Below are 25,520 nucleotides of genomic sequence, written 5' to 3' on the forward strand. Positions count from 1 at the left end.
CACTGAAGGCCAATGGTGCTTGTGCGCAGGAGCTTCACGGGACTGGGAGAAAAGGAGACCCCATTCTTAAAAGGTGCACACAGACTTTCACATGCGCTGGATCCCAGGGCAAAGCAAAGGCTCCATAGGAATCTGGGTCAAACCTGACTGCAGTTCTTGGAGGACATCCTGGGAAAACAGGGGTGAACGTGGCTTGTTGTGAGGGAAGGACATTGGAAGCAAAGCTCTCAGGAATATTCAGCAGCCATGCCTTTCTCTGGAGGTGGCCATTTTGGGAAAATCTGGCCCCACCACTCAGTCAGTTGCTGAGAAGCCCCAGGGTAAACAACTATCCAGGTGGGATCACAGCCCCACCTCTCAGTAAACAGGCTACCTAAAGGCCCCTCAGGCACACAGCTGCCTCCAATCCCATCCACAGACTAAGCCCCACCTACCAGAGGGATTAGAATTGGCTCCACCTACCAGTGGGCAGGCATCAGCCCCTCCCATCAGAAAGCCTACAGCAAGCCCTCATACCGACTTCAGCCACAGGAGGGCAGACATCAGAAGTAAGAGAGGCAACAACCCTATTATCTATAAAAAGGTCACCACACCAAAAACCTATAAAAATGAAAAGACAGAGAACTATAACTCAGATGAGGGAGAAAGGAAAAATCCCAGAAAATCAGCTAAGCGGTGAGGAGATTCTCAGCCTCCAGGAAAAAGACTTTAGACTGTCGATGCTGAAGATGATGCAAGGCATTAGAAATAAACTGGAGGCAAAGAGGGATAACTTACAGGAAACACTGACCAAAGAGATTCAAGATATAAAACTTAAACAAGAAGAGATGCAAAATACAATAACTGAAATAAAAAGCAGCTAACAGCAGAATACAGGAGGCAGAAGAACAAATAAGCGAAGTGGAGGACAGATTAGTGGAAATTACGGATGCAGAACAGAAAAGAGATAAAAGATTGAAAACAAATGAAGAGAGTCTCAGAGAACTCTGGGACAATGTTAAACATACCAACATCCGTATTATAGGGGTGCCAGAAGGAGAAGAGAGAGAGAAGGAGACAGAAAGAATATTCTAAGAAATAATAGCCGAAAATTTCCGTAACATGGGAAAGGAACCACTCACTCAAATCCAGGAAGCACAACGAGTACCATATAAAATAAACGAAAGGGGAATACACCAAGACATATATTAATCAAACTGACCAAAATTAAAGACAGAGAAAATCTTGAAAGCAGCTAGGGAAAAGAAACAACATGCAAGGGAGCCCAAATAAGGTTATCGGCAGAAACTCTGCAGGCCAGAAGGGAGTGGCATGATATACTTAACATGATGAAAGGAAAAAACCTCCAACCAAGATTACTCTACCCAGCAAGACTCTCATTCAGATTTGAAGGAGAAATCAAAACCTTCATAGATAAGCAAAAGCTGAGAGAATTCAGCAACACTAAACCAGCCTTACAACAAATACTAAAGGAACTTCTATAGGCAGAAAAGAACCAGAGAAGAAGGAAAGAAAAAAAACAGCAAAAACAAATCCAAGGTAATTAATAAACTGGCAATAAGAACATACATATCAATAATTACCTTAAATGTGAATGGACTAAATGCCCCAACCAAAAGACATAGACTGGCTGAATGGATACAAAAACAAGAACCATATATATGCTGTCTTCAAGAGACCCACTTCACTTCTAGGGACACAGACAAACTGAAAGTGAGACAATGGAAGAAAATATTTCACGCAAACGGGGATCAAAAGAAAGCTGGAGTATCAATACTCCTATCAGACAAAATAGACTTTAAAAGGAAGAATATTTTAAGGGACAAAGAAGGACATTACATAATGATCAAAGGATCGATCCAAGAAGAAGATATAATAATTTTAAATATCTACGCACCCAACACAGGTTCACCACAATATATAAGGCAACTGCTAACAACGTTAAAAGTACAAATCAACAATAACATAATCATAGTGGGGGACTTTAACACCCCATTTACAGCAATGGACAGATCAACCAGACAGAAATTAATAAGGAAACAGAGGCCCCGAATGAAGCATTAAACCAGATGGACTTAATAGATATTTATAGGACATTTCATCCAAAAGCAACAGAATACACATTCTTCTCAAGTGCACATGGAACATTCTCTAAGAGTGATCACATCCTTGGCCACAAATCCAACCTCGGTAACTTTAAGAAAACTGAAATCATATCAAGCATCTTTTCCAACCACAACGCTATACGACTGGAAATCAACATCAAGAAAAAAACTGCAAAAAACACAAACACGTGGAGACTAAACAACATGCTACAACAACCAACAGATCACTGAAGAAATCAAAGAGGAAATTAAAAAATACCTAGCAGCAAATGACAACAAAGATACGACACTCCAAAACCTATGGGATGCAGCAAAAGCCGTTCTAAGAGGAAAGATTATAGCAATACAAGCCCACCTCAGGAAACAAGAAAAAGCTCAAATAAACAAGCTAACTTTACATCTAAAGCAGCTCAAGAGAGAAAGACGAGACCTAAAGTTAGTAGAAGGAAAGAAATCAGAAAGATCAGAGCAGAAGTCAATGAAATAGAAACAAAGAAAACCATAGAAAAGATCAATGAAACGAAAAGCTGGTTCTTTGAAAAGATCAACAAAATTGATAAAGCCTTAGCCAGATTTATCAAGAAAAAGAGAGGACTCAAATCAATAAAATTAGAAATGAAAAAGGAGAAGTAACAACGGACATCACAGAAATACAAAGGATCATAAGAGACTACGATATGCAACTATATGCCAATAAAACGGAAAACCTAGAAGAAATGGACAAATTCTTAGAAAAGTACAATCTTCCAAAACTAAATCGAGATGAAATAGAAAAGATGAATGGACCAATCACAAGAGCTGAAATTGAAACTGTGATTAAAAAACTTCCAACAGGGAGTTCCCATTGTGGCGCAGTGGTTAATGAATCCAACTAGGAACGATGAGGTTGCGGGTTCGAGCCCTGCCCTTGCTCAGTGGGTTTATGATCTGGCGTTGCCGTGAGCTGTGGTGTAGGTCGCAGACGTGGCTCGGATCCAGTGTTGCTGTGGCTCTGGCGTAGGCCGGTGGCTACAGCTCCGATTCAACCCCTAGCCTGGGAACCTCGCATATGCCACGGGAGCGGCCCAAGAAATGGCAAAAAGACAAAAAAAAAGAAAAAAAAAAAACTTCCAACAAACAAAAGTCCAGGACCAGATGGCTTCACAGGTGAATTCTATCAAACATTTAGAGAAGAGCTAACACCTCTCCTTCTGAAATTATTTCAAAAAATTGCAGAGGAGGGGATACTCCCAAACTCATTCTATGAGGCCACCATCACCCTGATACCAAAACCAGACAAAGATACCACAAAAAAAAGAAAACTACAGGCCAATTTCACTGATGAACATCAATGCAAAAATCCTCAACAAAATACTAGCAAACCGAGTCCAACAATACATTAAAAGGACTATACATCATGATCAAGTGGGATTTATCCCAGGGATGCAAGGGTTCTTCAATATCTGCAAATCCATCAGTGTGATACACCACATTAACAAACTGAAGAATAAAAACCATATGATTCTCTCAATAGATGTGGAAAAAGCTTTTGACAAAATCCAACACCCATTTCTGATAAGAACCCTTCAGAAAGTGGGCATAACGGGAACCTACCTCAACATGATAAAGGCCATATATGACAAACCCACAGCAAACATCATTCTCAAGGGTAAAAAGCTGAAAGAATTCCCACTGAGATCAGGAACAAGACAAGGTTGTCCACTCTCGCCACTACTCTTCAACGTAGTTCTGGAAGTCCTAGCCACAGCAATCAGAGAAGTAAAAGAAATAAAAGGAATCCAAATTGGAAAGGAAGAAGTAAAACTATCCCTATTCGCAGATGACATGATACTATACCTAGAAAATCCTAAAGACTCTACCAGAAAACTGTTAGAGCTCATCCACGAATTTGGCAAAGTCGCAGGATACAAAATTAATACACAGAAATCAACAGCATTTCTGTACACTAACAATGAAAGAGCAGACAGAGAAATTAGGGAAGCAATCCCATTTACCATCGCATCCAAAAGAATAAAATACCTAGGAGCAAACCTACCTAAAGAGACAAAAGACCTGTACTCTGAAAACTATAAGACACTGATGAAAGAAATCAGAGGACACAAATAGATGAAAAGATATACCATGCTCGTGGATTGGAAGAGTCAATATTATCAAAATGACTATACTACCTAAGGCAATCTACAGAGTCAATGCAATCCCTATCAAATTACCAAGGACATTTTTCACAGAACTCGAACAAAATATTTTAAAGTTTGTTTGGAAGCACAAAAGACCCAGAATAGCCAAAGACATCCTGAAAAAGGAAAATGGAGCTGGAGGAATCAGGCTCCCAGACTTCAGACTATACTACAAAGCATCAATCATCAAAACCATATGGTACTGGCACAAAGACAGAAATATAGATCAGTGGAACAGGATAGAAAGCCCAGAATTAAACCCACGCACCTACAGCCAACTCATCTATGACAAAGGAGGCAAGGATATACAATGGAGAAAGGACAGCTTGTTCAATAAGTGGTGCTGGGAAAACTGGACAGCCACATGGAAAAGAATGAAATTAGAACACTCCCTAACATCATACACAAAAATAAATTCAAAATGGACTAAAGCCCTAGATATAAGACCAGACACTATAAAACTCTTAGAGGAAAACATAGGCCAAACGCTCTCTGACATAAATGACAGCAACATCTCAGATCCACCTCTTAGAGTACTGACAATAAAAACAAAAATAAACAAATGGGACCTCATCAAACTTCAAAGTTTCTGCACAGCAAAGGAAACCCTAAACAACACAAAAAGACAACCCACAGAATGGGAGAAAATCTTTGCAAGTGAATCAACAGACAAGGGATTCATCTCCAAAATTTATAAACACCTTCTGCAGCTCCATACCAAAAAAAAACAAACAATCCCATCAAAAAATGGGCAGAAGATCTAAGCAGACAATTTGCCAAAGAAGACATACGGATGGCCAAAAAACACATGAAAAGATGTTCAACATCACTCCTTATTAGACAAATGCAAATCAAAGCCACTAGGAGGTACCACCTTACACCAGCCAGAATAGCCATCATCCAAAAGTCTACAAACAATAAGTGCTGGAGAGGGTATGGAGAAAAAGGAACCCTACTACGCTGTTGGTAGGATTGTAAATGGGTGCAACCACTGTGAAAAGCAGTATGGAGATTCCTCAGAAAACTAAAAATAGAACCACCATTTGATCCAGCAATCCCACTCCTGGGCATCTATCCAGAGAAAACCACAACTTGCAAAGACACATGTACTCCGATGTTCATTGCAGCGCTATTTGCAATAGCCAAGACATGGAAACAACCTAACTGTCCATCGACAGAGGAGTGGATCAAGAAGATGTTGTACATATACACAATGGAATATTACTCAGCCATTAAAAAGAACGAAATACCAGCATTTTTTGCAACAGAGATGGACCTAGAAACTCTCATGCTAAGTGAAGTCAGCCATACAATGAGATATCAACATCAAATGCTTTCACTGACATGTGGAATCTGAAAAAAGGACTGACTGAACTTCTTTGCAGAACAGATGCTGCCTCACAGACATTGAAAAACTTATGGTCTCCGGAGGAAACAGTTTGGGGGGTGGGGGGATGTGCTTGGGCTGTGGGATGGAAATCCTGTGAAATCAGATTGTTATGACCATTATACAACCACAGATGTGATAAATTCATTTGAGTAATAAAAAAAGAGGGAAAAAATATGTATGGGACAACTGAAAACATTTGAGCAATAATGGGCTATTTGATGATACTAAATAACTAACTGAAAAATTTTAGATGTAGTAACAGTTTTATAATTTATGACAGAGAGGAAAGGAGAAGGAGAGGAGGGGAGGGAGGGAGGGAGAGAGAGAGAGAGAGAGACCAACCTTATCTCTTAGAAACTGATACTGAAATATTTACTGATGAAATCATATGAAGTCTGGAATTTGTTTTTAAATAATCCCACAAAATAGGTAGATAGGGTACAGGGAGGGCGGTTTACTTAGAAGTGTAAAGTAGATATAAAACAAGATTGGCCTTATGCAGATAATTGGTAAGGCTCAGAGATAAACATATGGGAATTTCTTTTAGTATTCTCTGTACTTCTATGAATGTGTAAACATTTTTACAGTAACTAAGTTTAAAAAAAAAAAAAAAAAAAGACCAGCTAAACAGTCACCCTCTTAATCTCTGAAATATTTCTAAGGAGCTGAAATACACGTGCAGGACAAAGGCAAGACAGCAAAAAAAAAAAAAAAAAAAAAATTGTTAACCTAACGGTACAATTAGAAGCTCTAACTAATCTTTAATGTGGAAATCAACTTGAAGTATTTGTGTGTGTGTGTGTGTGTTTGGCTTTTTAGGGCCACACCTGTGGCATATGCAGGTTCCCAGGCTAGGGGTCAAATGGGAGCTGTAGTTGCAGCCTACACCACAGCTATGGCAACACCAGATACTTTTTTGTTGGGTTTTTTGTTTGTTTGTTTTTTAGGGCCATGCCTGAGGCATATGGAGGTTCTCAGGCTAGGGGTCTAATTGGAGCTACAGCTGCCAGTCTACGCCACAGCCACAGCAACGTCAGATCTGAGCCACATCTGCAACCTACACCACAGCTCAGGGCAACCCTGGATCCTTAACACACTGAGCAAGGCCAGGGATCGAACCTGCATTCTCATGGTTACTAGTTGGGTTCGTTAACCACTGAGCCTCAATGGGAACTCCTATCAGTTATAAAAAATCTCTGGACTAAATGATAGAAAAGTTTCCTTTTAAGTACTAAAAGTCTATAAATTTTCCCTTATTTAATTAGAAACATGAAAATTAGTAAAATTTTTTCATGATTTCAGAATAAAAATATCAAAAGTCTGATTTATAAAAAGTGGATATAATATGGAAAATTAAATGGAAATGATTTCTTAAGGCAGTTCTCAGATATTTTGGTTCCAAGACCCTTTACATTCAAAATCTTTCGAGAACCCCCAAAAACATCTGTTTATACAAGTTATGTGTATCAATTTTTACCACAGCAAAAATTAAAATTAAGACATTTTAAAATACTTACTGTTAACTTCATTTAAAATAACAATAACAATAAATCCACTGTATCTTAACATAAATATTTTATGAAAATGTTATTTTCAAAAGCAAAATATTTAGTTAGAAAAATATCACTATTTTAACATCCTTTGCTATTAATTCTATCACTTGGTTATTTCTGGGCCTATTTCTATTGACCAATGTTTACCCCCTCATTACAGGATGTATTTCCCTACTTCTTTACATGTCAGACATCTAGAAAACACATAGTTTAATTATAAAGAGAAAGCAAAATAATTTTATTTTTTCACTCATTCACAAGCAAGTTTCAATAATTCGACTATCATTTTGTAATGGCTTTATAGTAAGATTAGGTGATTTCATCTTAGACTTCAAAATTTTTACATTATTAATTTTTAAATAACATAAATATGACAATAGAAAAATATAATCCATAAAACTAAGTGACATAATCTTAGAACCAGACAAGTTACTATCTTATGTTCATTCCTTTTTTTTTTTTTTTGGCTTTTCAGGGTCACACTCATGGCATATGGAAGATCCCAGACGAGAGGTCAAATCAGAGCTGCAGCTGCCAGCCTACACCAGAGCCGCCACGGTGATGTGGGATCTGAGCCACATCTGCAACCTACACCACAGCTTGTGGCAATGCCGGATCCTTAAGCCACTGAGTGAGGCCAGGGATCAAACCCACATCTTCCTGGATACTAGTTGGGTTCTTAACCCACTGAGCCACAACAGGAATCCCTTATGTTCATTTCTTAGCTCAACATCCACGTAAAAAATGAACTCAGGCCTCTTATTGACATAGAAATGAAGCTAAGGGTAATGAGAAATTTTCCCACACCATAAAAAAAAAGTATCTGAGTTTCATTTCATCATTTCACTTGTAATGTTCCTATGTCAAAGAGAGAGGTTTTAAAGCCAACAATAACAATGACAATAGTGTTCCTATTTTAAATGAAATGCAATGGTTATTCTGACTGAACAGAAAAGCAATCTATTTTCCTTATATCTATAGCTTTGTGATATAAGTTGACTATATAATTGGCCTTAATATGAATGTATCTTATTAGTTCACTTTTCCATGACAGCCCTGTTATTGAGGAAAAGAATTAAATTTTTTAAACTTACTGTTTTAGTGCCATGCTTTAGAGTTATCTCATGGGAGTCAGGGATCTTTTGGACAGGATTCTGAAAAAAGAAAATTCCATGACATTGGTAAGCAATGTACCACATTTAGGAGGAAATCACATACCACATTCACAGGAAATTTAACTTTTAAAAATTGCATCACTGGCTTTTAAACACGAAAGCCAGTGTTTTTTAAAAAATAGGAAAAAATGAGCATTTTTTTATTTCTATACTTCTAGATAGATTACAATTGGTCACTTTGAGCTGATAATAAATGTATCTTAAATCTCTAAAAAGATAAACTCAAACTCTGCAGGTTGTATGAAACCATAAGGGCCTCTTAGTATGGAAAACTTTTAAAGTCCTCTTTTCATTGGTACTTGGGCATACCTTAAAGTGTTTATTTACTTAATTTATAAGAGACAACAAAATTTGCACAGAATAGATGTATACCATTTAACCCATAAAAGTTTAAAAAACAAAAAAATTGCTATTTAAGTGGTACAAATAAGGAACTGAGTCCTTCACTGGTTCATTAATTCAATAAGCCTTTATTAAAGTGAGATTATACCAGATGCTAAGTGGCACGAGACTTAGCCTTGACTCCCCTCCCCTCCCAAGAAACATAAAGTCTAAGAGGGAAGCATCAATGCTCTAATATAATACGTCCTATGTTAGAAAGGGTATGGACAGACTGAGGGATAGAGACAATGGATGCACAAATCAGACATAAGAGGTCACAGTAATCATTTAAATAAGCAGTTTCATTGTTTAGTCAAGTCTCCATTAGCCAAGAGCAGGGGAATCATACTAAAATTCTACAGCCATTACAAATCCATGTCAAAATTATTGTGCAATCTAACAAATTCTAGTCCTTGATTTCCCTCATTCTCTAGGATCCTTGATGAACCAATCAATCACCAGCTCTTTCTATTTTATCTTAAATCTTTTCCCCACTATGGCTTCTTCTCCCCAGCATATGAATAATTAAAGTGCTTCCCACATTCAACACACACACAACACACACAATTTCCCCTATATTCCCTGCTCTATCACTCTTTTCCTTTATGGTAAAGCTTCTTCACACTTTAGTTTTCACTCAGTGTCTCTTTTCTTTCACCCTTCTACCTCTACCTCTTTGGCACTGGTCATTCAATTCCTAATGCTTACCACAGTTCTTGGCACTTAGGGGACTCTCAGTAAATATTTCTTGAATGAATAAGTAAGTTACTATAAATGTCCCAGGGCACTTTTCAAAACTTAACCTGCACATCTGACCTTTCAACAGCATGATAACTACTTAACTATTTCCTCCATCTTGAAACTGTACTTTCTTAGGAGGAAACAGCCTTGACAAAAAGCCAGAAAATCTAGGCTTTTAAAATCTGGTTCTGATACTCATTAACCCTGTCATAACCTCTGGAGAGTAATGACTCTCAGTTGCCTCAGTTGCAAAGAGGATAACAGGGCTTATGCCTTAGGTTACTGTGAGGTGAGTGGTTTAAAGCTCTTAATACAGAGTTTGGCACAAAGCAGGTGCTCAGTGACAGTCATCATTTATTCTAAGGCCTACCTCCTGTCCCTCTGGTCATACTATCTTCGTCTTTTTCCAGGCTTCTCTTCCTCTTTACTTGGCTAATTCCTACTCACCCTTTAAGACTCAATTCAGATGTGACCTGCTCCTGGGAGGATTTCTCAACATTTCAAACTCTGGGTTAAATGGCCTTTCTACGCATTCCCATGACAAGCTCTCCTTGTCTCTATCACAGAACCTGTCACAATATATTATAATTTCTGACTGTCTCCCTCCACTCCATTCCCAAACCAAACCACAAAATGGACACTTCTCAAAGACTGTGTGTATATATTATCTGTAGGTCCCCAAACTACAAAACACCTGGTGTATAGCAGACACACACAAAAGTTTTTGGAATGAATGAATGGCCCTTACAATGTCTACCTCATAAATCACACTGGATTATAACTTTTAATTTACCTTCAAACGTTAATGTTTACGTCCATAAAGAACAACAAATAGGTGCTATTCATCAGGTGAGCCTTGTGAGTGAGAGTCAGAGATAATTGAAGATTTTCCAAAAGTGAAAAGCTTTGAAGCCCAAATGACTCTACCTTAGACTAAAAGCAGATGTAAAGCTGCAAGTAGAAAGAAATAAAGGCAGTTCTGTTTTAGACTGACTGTGTCTGAGAGGTGACTATAATCCATTACCAGTACAGTAGAGGAGACTAGGGGAGTTCCTGTTGTGGCTCAGCAGGTTAAGGATCAGACATGGTCTCTGAGAGGATGAAGGGTCCATTCCTGACCTGGCTCAGTGGGTTAAAGATCCGGTGTTGGAGTTCCCGTGGTGGCTCAGCAGAAAAAAATTCTAACTAGCATCCATGAGGATGCAAGTTCAATCCTTGGCCTTGCTCAGTGAGTTAAGGATCCGGCATTGCCATGAACTGTGATGTAGATCACAGACGTGGCTCAGATCTGGCATTGCTGTGACTGTGGCATAGACTGGCAGCTATAGCTCAGATTAGACCCCTAGCCTGGGAACCTCCATATGCTGCAGGTGCGGCCCTAAAAAACAAAAAACAACATCAAAAAAGGATCTGGTGTTGCCACAGCCATAGTGTAGGCCGCAGCTACAGCTCTGATTTGACCCCTAGCCTAGGAACTTCCATATGCTGCAGCTAAAGCCATTTAAAAAAAAAGAGAGAGAGAGGAGACTAGGAACCAAGAGGCACTGAACAAAAATACTTACAGTAACCCAAGGAACTGCTGGCGAGTTTGCAATTTATTTAAAGACAAAGATAATTTACTACTTTACTATCTTTTCCAAAGTGCTACACACACCTATCTCTGAGATAATGATATTCCAACACAAATTCCAAAATAATTTAAAAGTTGAACAAATGAATTCTGGATTAATGCTATACCAAATTATGTAAACCACTGCTTCCTTCACAGTTGACAATATTTGCAAATAATAAAAACTCATGTAAAGGTGCTAAGTACTCTTGAAAGAAACAGGAGAACAGTTCAAATGTTTTACTTAGAGAGGCATCTGTTATAGTCTGTGTATCATTTCATAACTAATTACTTTTTCATCACTCAGTAAAAAGAAACACTGTCACCAAAAGAAGGGATGAAAATTATTTCACTGAATTCGATGCAGAATGTGCCTATATATAGACAATTTCTGACATCTAAAGAAAAAACTTACAAGAACACAGAACAACTCAATATTTACATTAGGACTGAATTAAATGTTTAAATAAATGTTGTTTACATTCAAAATCAAAGTTTTACTGGAAATCATGTAGAGCATAACTCATAAAAAGCCCATATAATTGGCACAAATAAATCATCTAAAATAGTAGCAATCCATCTTTTGGTAGCGTATCACTTGATGGTGACTGTTCTTTTTCCAGAACTTTTAGTAATGACTTTTTGAAATATGGCCTAGTGTGAAATTTGCTATAACAGTAAAATATTTTCATGATATCCCTGCCAGGGGACATCATAAACTATAAGACTTCAATGAAATCATTTATTACTAAAATTCATAACAAGAGCTACAGTCTTAATGTAAGAGGGGGAAAGATACCAGTTTTTGTTTTGGTTTGGTTTTAAATGCCAACCAAAGGATTATTTCCCAGGCTCTTTCATTTACCCCCAGTAAGAACAATGAAAACAAACATATCTGGAATAACAAGAGTGATTCCATCTGATGTACATACATCCTTACAGTGTTTTCGAAAGACTTGCAAGTCAGATATAATCTTTCTGGGGTAAATTCATCATAAAATTTAAAAGTTGTATATGTATAGTACTAGAAGCCAGGATGCAAAGTCTACTTAGTAATAAAGATCTACCACAAAGTTGGGAGAAAGAATGGGGGTTTCCAACCAGGGGCTTGACAATGAATGCTACTTCCTCCCAGAAACCACTCTGGAAATAGTTACCCATGCAATACCACAAGCAGCCGGAATTAGAATCTATTCTGTTGTAACTCTGGTAATCCAGTAAGACTGACTTAAAATCAATTCATTTATTCATTCACTCACTAATCACACATTCATTTAACATCTATTGAATATTATATACTACATACTACATGTGACACCCGTACCAGAAACTAAATTAAAGATAAAAAGACCAATAACAAAGACTCTGTTCATGAGGAACTGTCAGTCCGGCAAAGCAAAACAGACAGGTAAATAAACAAGCAAACTATGGAGTTCCCATCGTGGCTCAGCATCCATGAGGATGCAGGTTCAATCCCTGGCTTCGCTCAGTGGGTTAAGGATCCAGCGTTGCCGTGAGCTGTGGTGTAGGTCACAGGCTTGGCTCGGATCCAGGGTTGCTGTGGCGTAGGCCGGCGGCTACAGACAGCTCCAATTGGACCCCTAGCCTGGGAACCTCCATATGCCATGGGTATGGGCCTAAAAAAAACAAATCCAGCAAGCTAAAATGTTTCAGATGCTGTGACAGAAGAGTATACAAGGTTAGGCACTCAATGCCATCGTGCCTGGGGAAGTAGAGAGGGATCAGAAAAGGTTTCATAAAAGAGATGTTTGAAATGTCTTTGGAAAAACAGCAAGTTTCCTAGGTGACTGTGGAGAGCCTATAGGAGAGAATAAGATGAATCTTGACACTTCTGAATTGCAGATATTTTCACCTGGCTAGAATTTAAATCGCTGAGCAGGAAAAAGGGAAAGAGTATGTGTGTTTTGTGTGGGTGCGTGTGCGTGCGTGCGTGTGTGTGTGTGTGTGTGTGTGTACGTATTTTTTAATGTTAACCCAGAGAGTTAGTTACAAGCCAGATTGTATACAATGCCAAGAATATGAAATTTAAGCTCTGAGCCATATAAAGTAATTTGATAAGATTTGAGATTTCAAAAAAATCACCAAGCAGTCTGTGCATCAAAAGACACAATTAGGAGTTCCTGTTGTGGCGCAGCAGAAACGAATAGTATCCTTGAGGATGTGGGTTCAATTCCTGGCCTCACTCAGTGGGTCAGGGATCCAGCATTGCCATGAGCTGCTATGTAAGTCACAGAGGTGGCTTGGATCCCACATTGCTGTGGCTGTGGTGTAGGTCGGCAGCTATAGCTTCGATTCGACTCCTAGCCTGGGAACTTCCATATGACTCGGGTGCAACCCTAATAAGAAAGAAAAAAAGACAGAGTTAACATAGTGAAAAGGCAACCTACAAAATGGGAGAAAATATCTACAAATTATATATTTGATATGGTGTTAATATCTAGAATATTTTTAAAACTACCATGACTCAACAATAAAAAAAAAATCCCACTTTGAAATCTGGCCAAGGACTTGAATAGCTATTTCTCCAAAGATGTACAGATGACCAAAAAGCATATGAAAAGATACTTTACATCATTAATCATTAGGGAAATGCAAATCAAAACCACAATAATGAGATACCATTCACACCCACCAAAATGGCTATTATTTAAGGGGGAAAAAGAAAGAAAAACAACATAAGTGTTAGCAAAGATGAACAGAAACTGGAACACTTATACACGGCTAGAGGGAAATAGTGCAGCTGCTATGGAAAACAGTAAAGCAGTACCTCAAAATATTTAAATAAGAATTACTTTATGACTCAGAAATTCCATCGGCGTATATATCCAAAAGAACTGAAAAGTAGTGTCTCAAAGAGATGTTTGTACACTCATATTCACAGCAGCTTTATTCACGATAGTCAAAAGGTAAAAGCAATCCAAGTACGCATCCACAGATGAAGGAATAAACAAAATGTGGTACAAATATATAATGGAATACTATTCAGTCTTAAAAAGGAAGAAAATTCTGACACATGCTACAACATGGATGAACTTGGAGGACATTACACTAACTGAAATAAGCCACCCACAGAAAGAGAAATTCTGAATGACTGCACTTATCTGAGGGATCTAAGCAGTCAAAATCATAGAAATAAAAAGAACAGTGGTTGCCAAGTTTGGGGCAGAGATGGAAATGGAAAGTTGTCATTTAATGGGTATAGAGATTCTGTTTTGCAAAATGAAAAAGTTTTGGAGATTGACTGCACAATAATGTAATGCTACTGAGCTGTACATTTAAAAATGGTTAAGATTGTAAATTTTATGCTATGTGTATTTACCAAAACTAAAAAAAAAAAAATGTAATAGATACAACACATAAGCAAACAAAAAAAGACTAAAAGATGCATACTATTAAACCTGAATGGAGAATATGTCTCTATGTTCTTAATAAATGTTAGGTAAGCTTCAAAATAAATCATTTATCAAATGCTTAAAATCCTTCTCCAAAAATGTGAAGTTACATGTCTAAAATATTGCAGGAAGGAAAGACAATTTCCTATCTAAATCTCACAGCTGGTTCCAATTCTTCAATTAGCAGTATTCCCAAATCACTTCTAAATCACCTTCAAATCATATATGCCCTATTCAAGCTGCAATCTTAGAGGACATTTCTTAGCAACATGACTTAAGAGTAAATTGTTAAATAACTTTTTATACTTGTGCAATGGCTGAGAAACTCAAAAAGGATAGTTCATTTAGAAATCATATTTTTTTAAAAACATGACATGAGCAATAAAAGTAAAGATGGCCATTTTCTATGTTTACCATGTAACACTGGCAGGTAATTAACCAAGAGGATTTATATCAAATGACATACATATTGTCAAAGCTACCATGAACATATGCCCTATCATTTCCTAACACCCTAAAACTTTATGAATATGTCAGCTCTTACTCTTATTCCTAAGTCCAAAGACTTGAAATTTAGACAGGACTCTGAGATTAACTTCCACTTGTAACCTTCACTAAATTACTTAACTGTATAGGACCTTAGCTTTTTCACATATATATATATTTTGTGTGTGTGTCTTTTTTTACCTTTTCTAGGGCCGCTCCCTTGGCATATGGAGGTTCCCAGGCTAAGGGTCTAATCGGAGCTATAGCCACCGGCCTACACCACAGCCACAGCAACGTGGGATCTGAGCTTACGTCTGTGACCGACACTGCAGCTCATGGCAACACCACATCCTTAACCCACTGAGCGAGGCCAGGGATCAAACCTGCAACTTCATGGTTCCTAGTCAGATTCGTTAACCACTGCGCCACGACGGGAACCCCGCTTCTTCACTTATAAAAAGTAAGAGCTGGACTAGGCAATTCATGACAGTTTGGGATACCATGGTCTACCTTAAACTTACAACTACAATGATGAACACTACCCCCAGGTCCTTCCCTGACCATCCTCGTCACTTCTCTGCACATTGCTCACTACCACGACATAACTCTTCCTCTAGCACTTCTCACGGAAAACCCTCAATGTCTCTCCACCACCTTTAGTAACAATTGCTACTTTTCAGAGCATTCACACATTTTTGTTTTAGAAACTTTCTATATTTGTAGGATGTTGTTCCAGGTTATATTTAGAAAAATTAATGTTTTTAAGAAGTTTCTGGTCAAAGAGTAGAAACGTTCAGTTGGATATTCTGAAGATCAAAGATACAAACAGAATGGTGACTATAGTCCTACCGCTGCTCTGATACTTGAAATTCACTAAAAGAGTAGATCTTTTTTTTTTTTCTTTTGGGTTTTTTTAGGACCGCACCCCCAGCATGTGGAAGTTCCCAGGCTAAGGGTGGAACTGGAGTTGCAGCTGCTGGCCTACACGACAGCCACGGCAACTCGAGATCCGAGCCACGTCTGCGATCTACACCAGAGCTCTCGGCAATGCCGGACCCCAACCCACTGAGTGAGGCCAGGGATCGAACCTGCATCCTCATGGATACCATTTGGATTTGTTTCTGCTGCGCCACAACAGAAACTCCTAAAAGAGTAGATCTTAAGTGTTCTCACCAGGCCAAAAAAAAGGTAACTATGTGAGGTGATGGATGTGCTACGCTGATTTTCATAATCATTTCACAATGTATACATATCAAACCATCACATTGTACATCTTATATATGTACATGTTTGTCAGTTATATGTCAATAAAGCTGGAAAATCAGTATCATTTTAAAAAGTTTCATACATAATCAAAAAGCAGATCATTTCTTTCAAGACACTAATCTCTGAAGAACCTAGCAATAATCTTATCAGTTGCAGAGGTATTTCTTTTTCATTTATTACTTTTTTTTCTTTTTTTGCCTTTTCTAGGGCCACTCCCACAGCACATGGAGGTTCCCAGGCTAGGAGTCTAATCGGAGCTGTACCCGCCAGCCTACAACACAGCCACAGCAACGTGGGATCCAAGCTGCGTCTGCCACCTACACCACAGCTCATGGCAACGCCAGATCCTTAACCCAATGAGCAAGGCCAGGGATCGAACCCGAAACCTCATGGTTCCTAGTCGGATTCATTAACCACTGAGCCATGACAGGAACTCCTCATTTATTCTTTATTAATGTATGTACTAAGAGCCCACCCTTACCCACAGAATTAACCACTCCAGGCAGTACTGGAAGAACAGAGGCTGAGCTTGCCAGAGTTAAGACAGAACAACCTGGCTTTCTACGACCTCTATGATGAAACTCTTCCCTCCCACTCCTTTACCCCCACCCCAAAGAGAAGGCTTTCTTTTATAACTATAAAGGAAGAAGGACATGTCACCAGCTCAGACTAGTGTATCTGGTTTTTACCATTTGTCCTATTCCTAAGAAAGGCCCATCTCTGCCATGTCAGTGCCAACAAGGTACACACCATTCTCATAGCTTCACAACTTGCACTCATTTTCCTCTCAAAGCCTCAAGTCCTTAGTCTCTTGTCTACAAAAAACAAGCATTTGTTAGAATGATTCATTTGGGAAACAAAAAGTGCTTTTATAAGTGGAGTAAAGATCAATGCAAACCTCAGGCTGACAGCTCCACAGTTCTCATAGAAACCTTTCTAACGCCTTGCTACTCAAAAAGTGTGACCCACAGAACAGCACCAGAGACATTATCCAGGAACTTGTTAAAATTCAGATTGTTGGACCTCTCCCAGATCCACTAAATCAGAATCGACTTTTTAGCAAGGACCCCAGGAGATCTACCTGTACACAAAGTATGAGAAGTAAAAGTTTTCTGAGATTCTCACCTTACCGGAAGACAAATTCACCCATCCTATCACAGCTTGGTAGTATATTGTCTGAGCTACATTTCATATCTTATAATTTCTATAACCTAAGAACGATACTCAAATAGAAAATCTTCTTTGTTTTCCCTTTGTTAATTTTTTATTACCAGGGAACAAGAAGACCTAATATGTAACATGTTTATTTCATTGCGTTAGTTTCAGATATACAGCATAGTGATTCAGTATTTCTGCAGATTATACTCCATTTTCGGTTATTACAAGATAACGGGTATAAGTATCTGTGTCATACCATATTCCTTGTTGTTTATTGATTTTATATACAGTAGTTTTATTTGTTAATCCCATGCCCCTTATTTGCCCCCACTTCCCTCTCCCCTTTGGTAACCACAAGTTTGTTTTCCATATTTATGAAACTATTTCTGTTTCGATATACATCCATTTGCCTTATTTTTTAGATTCCACATTTAAGTGATATCATAGAGTCTTCTCTTTGGAAAATCTTGGAAGTCAAATTTACCTTTCAATTTAGCAAAAATCTGGAGTTTCTGTCATGGCTCGGTGGAAACAAATTTGACTAGTAGCCATGAGGATGCAGGTTCAACCCCTGGCCTCACTCAGTGGGTTAAGGATCCAGTGTTGCCATGAGCTGTGCTGTAGGTTGCAGATGCAGTTCGGATATGGCGTTGCTGTGGCTGTGGTGTAGACCAGTGGCTATAGCTCCGGTTCAAGCCTTAGCCTGGGAACTTCCATGTGCCATGGGTGTAGCCCTAAAAAAACCAAAAAAAAAAAAAAAATTAGCAAAAATCTTACTCTATGATTCAGTTCTCCAAACTGCTATAAAAGGATTTTTAATTTATTTTATTTTTTTATTTTTATGGCAACACCCCCAGCATATGGAATTTACCAGGCCAGGAAGTGAATTCAAGCCCCAGCTGCAACCTACACCACAGCTGCAGCAATGCCAGATCCTCAACCTGCTGCACTACATCAGGAACTCCACACCTTCCATAGATTCTCAGCTCTATTAAAACAGCGCCTATGTCTTCCTTATTTTGATATTCCCAGTATTTAGCACAGTACATGGCACTTAGGCTTTATTAGACACAGCTTATAGTAAGTCTGTCTGTGGCTTCAAATGTTTTATCTTTAAAGTATACCAAAAGTAGATATAAAATATAAATAGTTAATAAATATGTCCCCATATTTCAGAAAGGTATATAAACAAACTATGATAAGTACAAACTCTGTGTATTTCTTTCCTCATGGATTTCATTCTTATTTTCTTTTAATAACAAACTGTCATTACTAGAAAATTTATGGAGTTCCCGTCATGGCTCAGTGGTTAACGAATCTGACCAGGAACCATGAGGTTGTGGGTTCGATCCCTGGCCTTGCTCAGTGGGTTAACGATCCGGCGTTGCCATGAGCTGTGGTGTAGGTTGCAGACTCGGCTCAGATTCCGAGTTGCTGTGGCTATAGTGTAGGCCAGTGGCTACAGCTCCAATTCAACCCCTAGCCTGGGAACCTCCATATGCCGCAAGAACAGCCCAAGAAATGGCAAAAAGACAAAAAAAAGAAAGAAAGAAAATTTATAACTTTAGTTAAGAATGAATATATTTCAGCATTTACTATGTGTCATCCACTGTGCAATAAAAGTAAATAAAAATAAAAGTAAAGTTATGAAAGTAATTTATAACTTTAGTTAAGAATTAATATATTTTACCATTTACTTTGTGTCATCCACTGTGCAAAAAAATAAAAGGTTAAATACAGAGTTATCATATGACCTAGCAATTCCACTCCAGGATATACACCCCCAAAAAACCAAAAATATACAGCCACACAAAATCTTTTAGACATTCATAGTAACATTATTCATAACAGCTAGAAGTGTAAACATCCAATATCCATCAACAAACAAAAGCACTTTTTTTAAATGTGGCATGTCCATAAAATAGAATATTACTTGTCAATGAAAAGGAATGAGACACTGATACATGCTGCAATATGTATGAACCTTGGAAACATTATGCTAAGTGAAAGAAATAAGTCACAAAGAACCACTAATTGTATTATTCCATTGATATGAAATGTCCAAAACAGGTAAATCCATAGAGACAGAAAGCAGATTAGCAGCTGCCAACAGTTGGAGGCAGAGTAGTGAAGTGAGAATAAGGAGTGAAAGTTAAAGGGGGCAAGGTTGCTTTTTGGAAGGATAAAATATTTTTAAATTAAATAGCGGCGATGGTTGCACAACTGTCCAGTTATACTAAAAAAAAACCACTGAACTATATATCTGAAAACTATGAATTTAAGGGTATTAATTATATCTCGATAAAGCTGTTATAAAAATTATAAAATAATAGAGTAATATAAGTAATACAGTAGCACAAAGAAGGAGGTAGTGAACTCTCCCTCTGCAAGTCAGTGAAAATTTTTTAAAAAAGAAAATGTTCTCCTTTCACAAGGAGAAAAGCTAGCTCCTGAAAAATGCAAAGGTTGTTCTTTGATGAAGACAGGTCTGTCACCATGTACCCACAAGGGTCACTACTTACAAAGACCAGCAAAAGAACAGGGTTGTTCTAAGTATTGACCCAGGTCCACAAAGAAGGAAGAGTATGCTGGAAGGCATGGAAGAGTAGTCATATTCAAAGACTCCTCATATTCAAAGCCTGTATGGATGGGCATGAGACACATGTAGGAGAGACAAGAGATGACCTTGAGAAGCAGAATAGGTCACAACCAGTGGTAAGGGAAAGCATAATGATTAAGCCCATGTATTCTGGAGTAGATTCCCCTAGATTTGAAACTTGCCTCCAGCATTTACCAGTTGGTGGCTGTAGGGAAGTTAGTACCTCTGATTACTAGATTCCTTATCTGTCAAAGAGGATAACAGAAGTAGGAGGATTAAATAAATTCTTTCACCTTAACCGCTTAGAACTTAGTTCCCCAAAGGAAGTAGCCACTTACTGTCAGTACTATTGTTTGGTCCTAGATTTGAGCGTACGCTTATTTCTTTATCACAAATCAAACAGCACATACTGAACTGTGGCTTAACAGTGAATTCCTGGTTTGTCATAGCATCACTTTTTATGAGAGTAAAAATCAAAACTATGCCATTAACTCCTTCATTTAATAAAAAAAAATTTTGAACCCCATTTATAGTGTTCAAGGCTCTGTGGGATGCAGATGTGAATAAAGATTCCATGCTTTCAATCCAGATCAGTAGTGAAATGGCAAAATTACCATCCAACAGCTGCCTGGTAGGCTATGTGAATCAACTTGGCGGTCTTGGTCTTATTTCAAATTCACAATTAGCTGCACTTTCAGCACTCAGCACAACAGTATGAACAAAATGTTCCTCCAAATAAGGATCAAGGTCTATAGAAGAACTTTTTTAAGTTCTGCTGGTGCTGCTTTAACATGTATTTATATGCTATTCTCTCAATCTGGCACTTAAAATATAAAATATATTCAAGTGCAAACTTTATAATCTTGGCAAAAGGAAAGTACCTAATTCCACTAAAAGACAAATTATATCAATGTTGGTATATATTCATGATTTTGTAAAAGTTCTTTAAAAGCACTTTTTTGAATAAGATTAAAGCACTAAGAAATCTTTTTCAAAACTGACATATGCAAATATTCCACTTTTACCCATGTAAACAGAAGGGGTGAAAGATTGATGGACCTTTCAAACATTGTGTTTATACCTTCTAAACTGAAAAACTGATGTCTTTAACATTTAGAGGAATGCCAAAATTAATTACATGATCTATGTGTTTGTTGTTGTTGTTCTAGGGCTGCATCCACAGCATATGGACGTTCCCAGGCTAGGGGTTGAATTGGAGCTATAGCTGCCAGCCTACACCACAGACACAGAAACGAGGATCTGAGCTGCATCTGCGACCTACACCACAGCTCACAGCAACACCGCATCCTTAACCCACTGAGCAAGGCCAGGGATCGAACCCACAACCTCATGGATATTAGTGGGCTTTGTTAACTGCTAAGCCATGATGGGAACTCCACATGACATATGTCCTTTTTTTTTTTTTTCCTCTTTTTGCCTTTTCTCAGGCCCCTCCTGCAGCATATGGAGGTTCCCAAGCTAGGGGTCTAATCGGAGCTGTAGCCGCCAGCCTACACCAGATCCACAGCAACACCAGATCCGAGCCTCGTCTAAGACCTCACCACTGCTCATGGCAACGCCGGATCCCTAACCCACTGAGCAAGGCCAGGGATCGAACCCACAACCTCACCTTCCTAGTCAGATTTGTTAACCACTGAGCCTCGTCGGGAACTCCTACATGACCTATGTTCTTAAGAATACTTATTAGTTAGAAAGACAGAAGAAAAGAAAATGAGATCAAAAAAGTAACTCAAAGTAAAACTTTAAAGTAATAAACTGAGAGTAAAAAATGGGAAAATTAACATTAAATTCAGGTTTAAAAAAAAAATTAGGTAAAATGAAACATAAGTGAAACAGAGCCAAAAAGTGAGGCATTTGTAGGAAGACATAAGGAATTGGAGAAAAAAAAAGAGAGAAATGAAAGCAAAAGACAAAAAAAAAAAAAAAAGGATTTCATGAGAAGGACTCTGGAAGGGCCAATTACAATAGCATTAATAGAGCTATGAAAAGTAAATAATTTAACCATCTGAATTTGAGACCAAAAATACAGAGTTCCCGTCGTGGCACAGTGGAAACGAATCTGACTAGGAACCATGACGTTGTAGGTTTGATCCTTGGTCTCGCTCATTGGGTTAAGGATCCAACGTTGCCGTGAGTTGTGGTGTAGGCGGAGATACAGCTCGGAGATACGGCTCAGATCTGGCGTTGCTGTGACTGTGGCACATAGGCCAGCAGCTGTAGTTCCAATTAGAGCCCTAGCTGGGAACCTCCATATGCAGCCCTAAAAAAATAAAAATGAAAAAAAAAGGAGACCTCAATTTTCACAGAAAAGGGGCTTAAATAGGTTTGAATAAAATATCTTAAAATGAAATTTAAGTTTTTAGATAGTTTATTTACCCTTTAACAAAATTTAATACATCAACTCTCAGAATACACTAAATCCTAGAATCAACAAGAATTAATTAGGTATTACTTTATGAGAAGTAGAAAGTCATTTTTCCAACTAAAATTTAGACAGTATAAAATGGCATCAGACTATAATGGATCAACTTTGGCAGGATTAATAAGAGGGCTAGTTTTACAAACAAATATTCAAAACCTTCATGAATTTTCTCCACAGTTCTCAATCCAATGATATTCAAATTGTTTACCACTCTTATCCATTTCCCCTTTTTCAATTAAGAACCGGCCTGACCTAGCTAGATCATTTGACGATGGCTTTGGGGGAAGTGAAGGACATCTTTAACATCACTGCCATGAACTTTCATTTTAATCTGTAAGATTTCACTCAGTGGGTTAAGGATTCACCATATATTCATTATATATCCATTATATTGACAGACATTTACCTGAATTTAATGCTGAATACTTATATGTTAAAAAAAAACTTATAACTGAGGAGATTACAATCAATCAGATAAAAAGTACCCTCCTGCCTTCTTCACTGCACTTTATTATGCTCTGCACTGTCTGCTAAATTGCCTCCATCTTCCCCACTCTACACTAATTACTAAAAAGAAAAGAAAATGGTCCATACTAGCAATGGGAAAATAAAAACCCCTGATTAGAGACAGAAAGGACCCATACCAGGGACCATTCCTGGCAGTCACCTGAGAGGATACAAAAGCCCACCCAGCAATGGGAGATTAAACTGCTGCAGCCTTTTGAGAAGGGAGCTGCGGTAGAAATCGCCTGGAAATGTGAGTATAGCATTGCTCCTGAGTTTCTAAAGGTTAACTATGACTAGATCAGAAGCTAGCTTTAACTCCACGAAATGTTTGCGAGAAAGAGAATAACTACTATCACCAAAGCCAAAGATGATGGCCATTGAATAAGTATGTGTGCCCCACACAGGTCAAGCCACTGGGGATACAATAGTAAAAGAGACAGTGTTACAGCCCTCATGAAACAAATTACTGTGAGGAGAAAGACAAGAAAACTAATAAACAAAATGTCAGATAATGGAGCACCATAAAGCAGTGGAATGAAGGTGGAGTACTTATATAAAGTAGTCAGAGAAGTAACACTTGAACAAAAATCCAAATAAAACCAGGGAGTCGTGGGCATTCCCACTGTGGTTCAGTGGAAACGAATCTGACTAGCATCCATGAGGACACAGGTTTGATCCCTGGCCTCGCTCAGTGGGTTGAGGTCTAGCATTGCCATGAGCTGTGGTATAGGTCGCAGATGCGGCTCGGATCCCGTGTTGCTGTGAGGCAGGAAGGAAGCTGTAGCTCTGATTTGACCCCTGTGCCATGGGTGCGGCTCTAAAAAGCCAAAAAAAAGCGGGGGGGGGGGGAAGCTGGGAAAAAAAAAATTAGAGGGTCATGAAGCTCTGTTATTGCACATAGAGGAAAAACAAAATTGAAAGGCTCTGTGGGGAAAAAAGGACAGCTGTTCAAAGAAAAGCAGAAAAGTCAACGTGGGTAGAGAAGAGTGAGCAAGAGAGGAGTGGAAGGAGATCAAGTCAGAGAGACTTGCAGAAGCCAAGTCATGCAGGGTCTTAGGAGGTCAAGGCAAGGAACTAGGATTTCTTAACAATGTGATAGGATAGGAAGAAACTGGAGAGTTTACTGACAGGAAAGAAAGCAGGGAAGTGACAAGCTATTATATGTGTTTTTTAAAGTTTGGGTTACCCTGGGGATCAGAGAAATAAACCTTCTTATTTGCCAAGAGACTTATAAGTTATAAAGAAACTATCCTGAAAATTCCTGCTACTAAGACTTATTCTATACAGGAATGTTACTGATTTTAAAAACTTAAAGATAAAAAACAAACTTTAAATATAACTGTCATAATATTCTCAAATCACAAAAAAAATAAAGAATTTTCTATATTATGCTTCAATATAAAGTAACTATTCCAGCATTAATCTCAAACTAAACCTCACCTGTTCCAATTTCTGGAAGACATTGTTTATAAAATCCTTTTTTTCTTCCACTTGTAGACAAGACAGTTGAAAAAAAAAAATGGATTTGTGCCAAAAACCAAAATGCTTCTACTGCCCCCTAGTGCTCATCTTAAAGAATGAAGACTTTCCCACATTAGTTTGGAAATAGTAATGACACATTCACTGGATTTTGGAATAGAGCTTCTAGCAACCTCTGCTGACAGAACCTTGCAGGTGTAATTAAACTGTCTTATTTTAAAGAACATTAATTTTCCTCTGAAATTAGAATCATTAAGTTTCCTCACAATGTTTTTAAAAAACTTTTCTTTCCAGCCAGCTGCAATTAAATTAAAATTGGTCATTAATCAAATATTGGTAATGATGATGAAAACAATAAGAAAATCTAGCAATCTGAGTATTTAGTATGTGTCAATCCCGATGTTAAGTGTTTACATAAATTACCTCATTCTATATCAATCAACTCCTGAGAACTAAAAGAGAGGGTTTTTTTTTTTTCCACTTTTAACACTTCAAACTTTCCCTAATGCATGAGAGAAAAAGACTGACTGATACAGGTGGTTGGCAATGACCAAGGCCAAAGAGATGAGAAGCCTCAGACCAGAAGTCAGGGAAGCACAGTGGTGGCCCAAACTTGGACTCTCCACCACGGAGCGTGCCAACCAGGGAGTCAAAGAAAGTTCATGGAAAACAGGTGCTCACAGCTAAAAAGTCACTGTTACATCTAGCCTTTAGTTACAGTCATAAAAACGCAACTTTCAATTTTCTGTAGTAATGGGAAACTGGATAGCAAGGATAATGAAAATCCTCAATAATCCCAGTTTCCATTTGATTGTTACAACCTTCTTTACCTTTAAAAAAAATCAGAATTACACACATGTAATAAATACAGTTTAAAAATCACTTTCACCTCTTTCCTGACTCTACCCCCTTGAATTTTTGTTCACTTATTCAGTTCAAAGCAAAATAATAATATACCTCCAAAAACTCACTAAATACTCCTAATTATTTAACAGTTGGTGTAGTTTGACAAAGTTCAGTCATGGTTTGCATACCACT

General features: G+C 38.1%; 1 protein-coding gene across 3 annotated transcripts in view; it reads right to left on the minus strand.

Annotated features, from left to right (window-relative positions):
• The window catches only part of WDR70 (WD repeat domain 70), a 294,335-nt gene that overhangs the window by 233,851 nt on the left and 34,964 nt on the right, over positions 1 to 25,520 (minus strand). For all 3 annotated transcript variants that reach the window (XM_047766810.1, XM_047766803.1, XM_047766821.1), the window contains exon 6: positions 8,320 to 8,379. In XM_047766810.1, coding sequence (XP_047622766.1) covers positions 8,320 to 8,379 — 60 coding nt within the window. The remainder of the gene's footprint in view (positions 1 to 8,319; positions 8,380 to 25,520) is intronic.

The sequence above is a fragment of the Phacochoerus africanus genome, chromosome 1, assembly GCF_016906955.1.
Source record: "Phacochoerus africanus isolate WHEZ1 chromosome 1, ROS_Pafr_v1, whole genome shotgun sequence".
Lineage (NCBI taxonomy): Eukaryota > Metazoa > Chordata > Mammalia > Artiodactyla > Suidae > Phacochoerus > Phacochoerus africanus.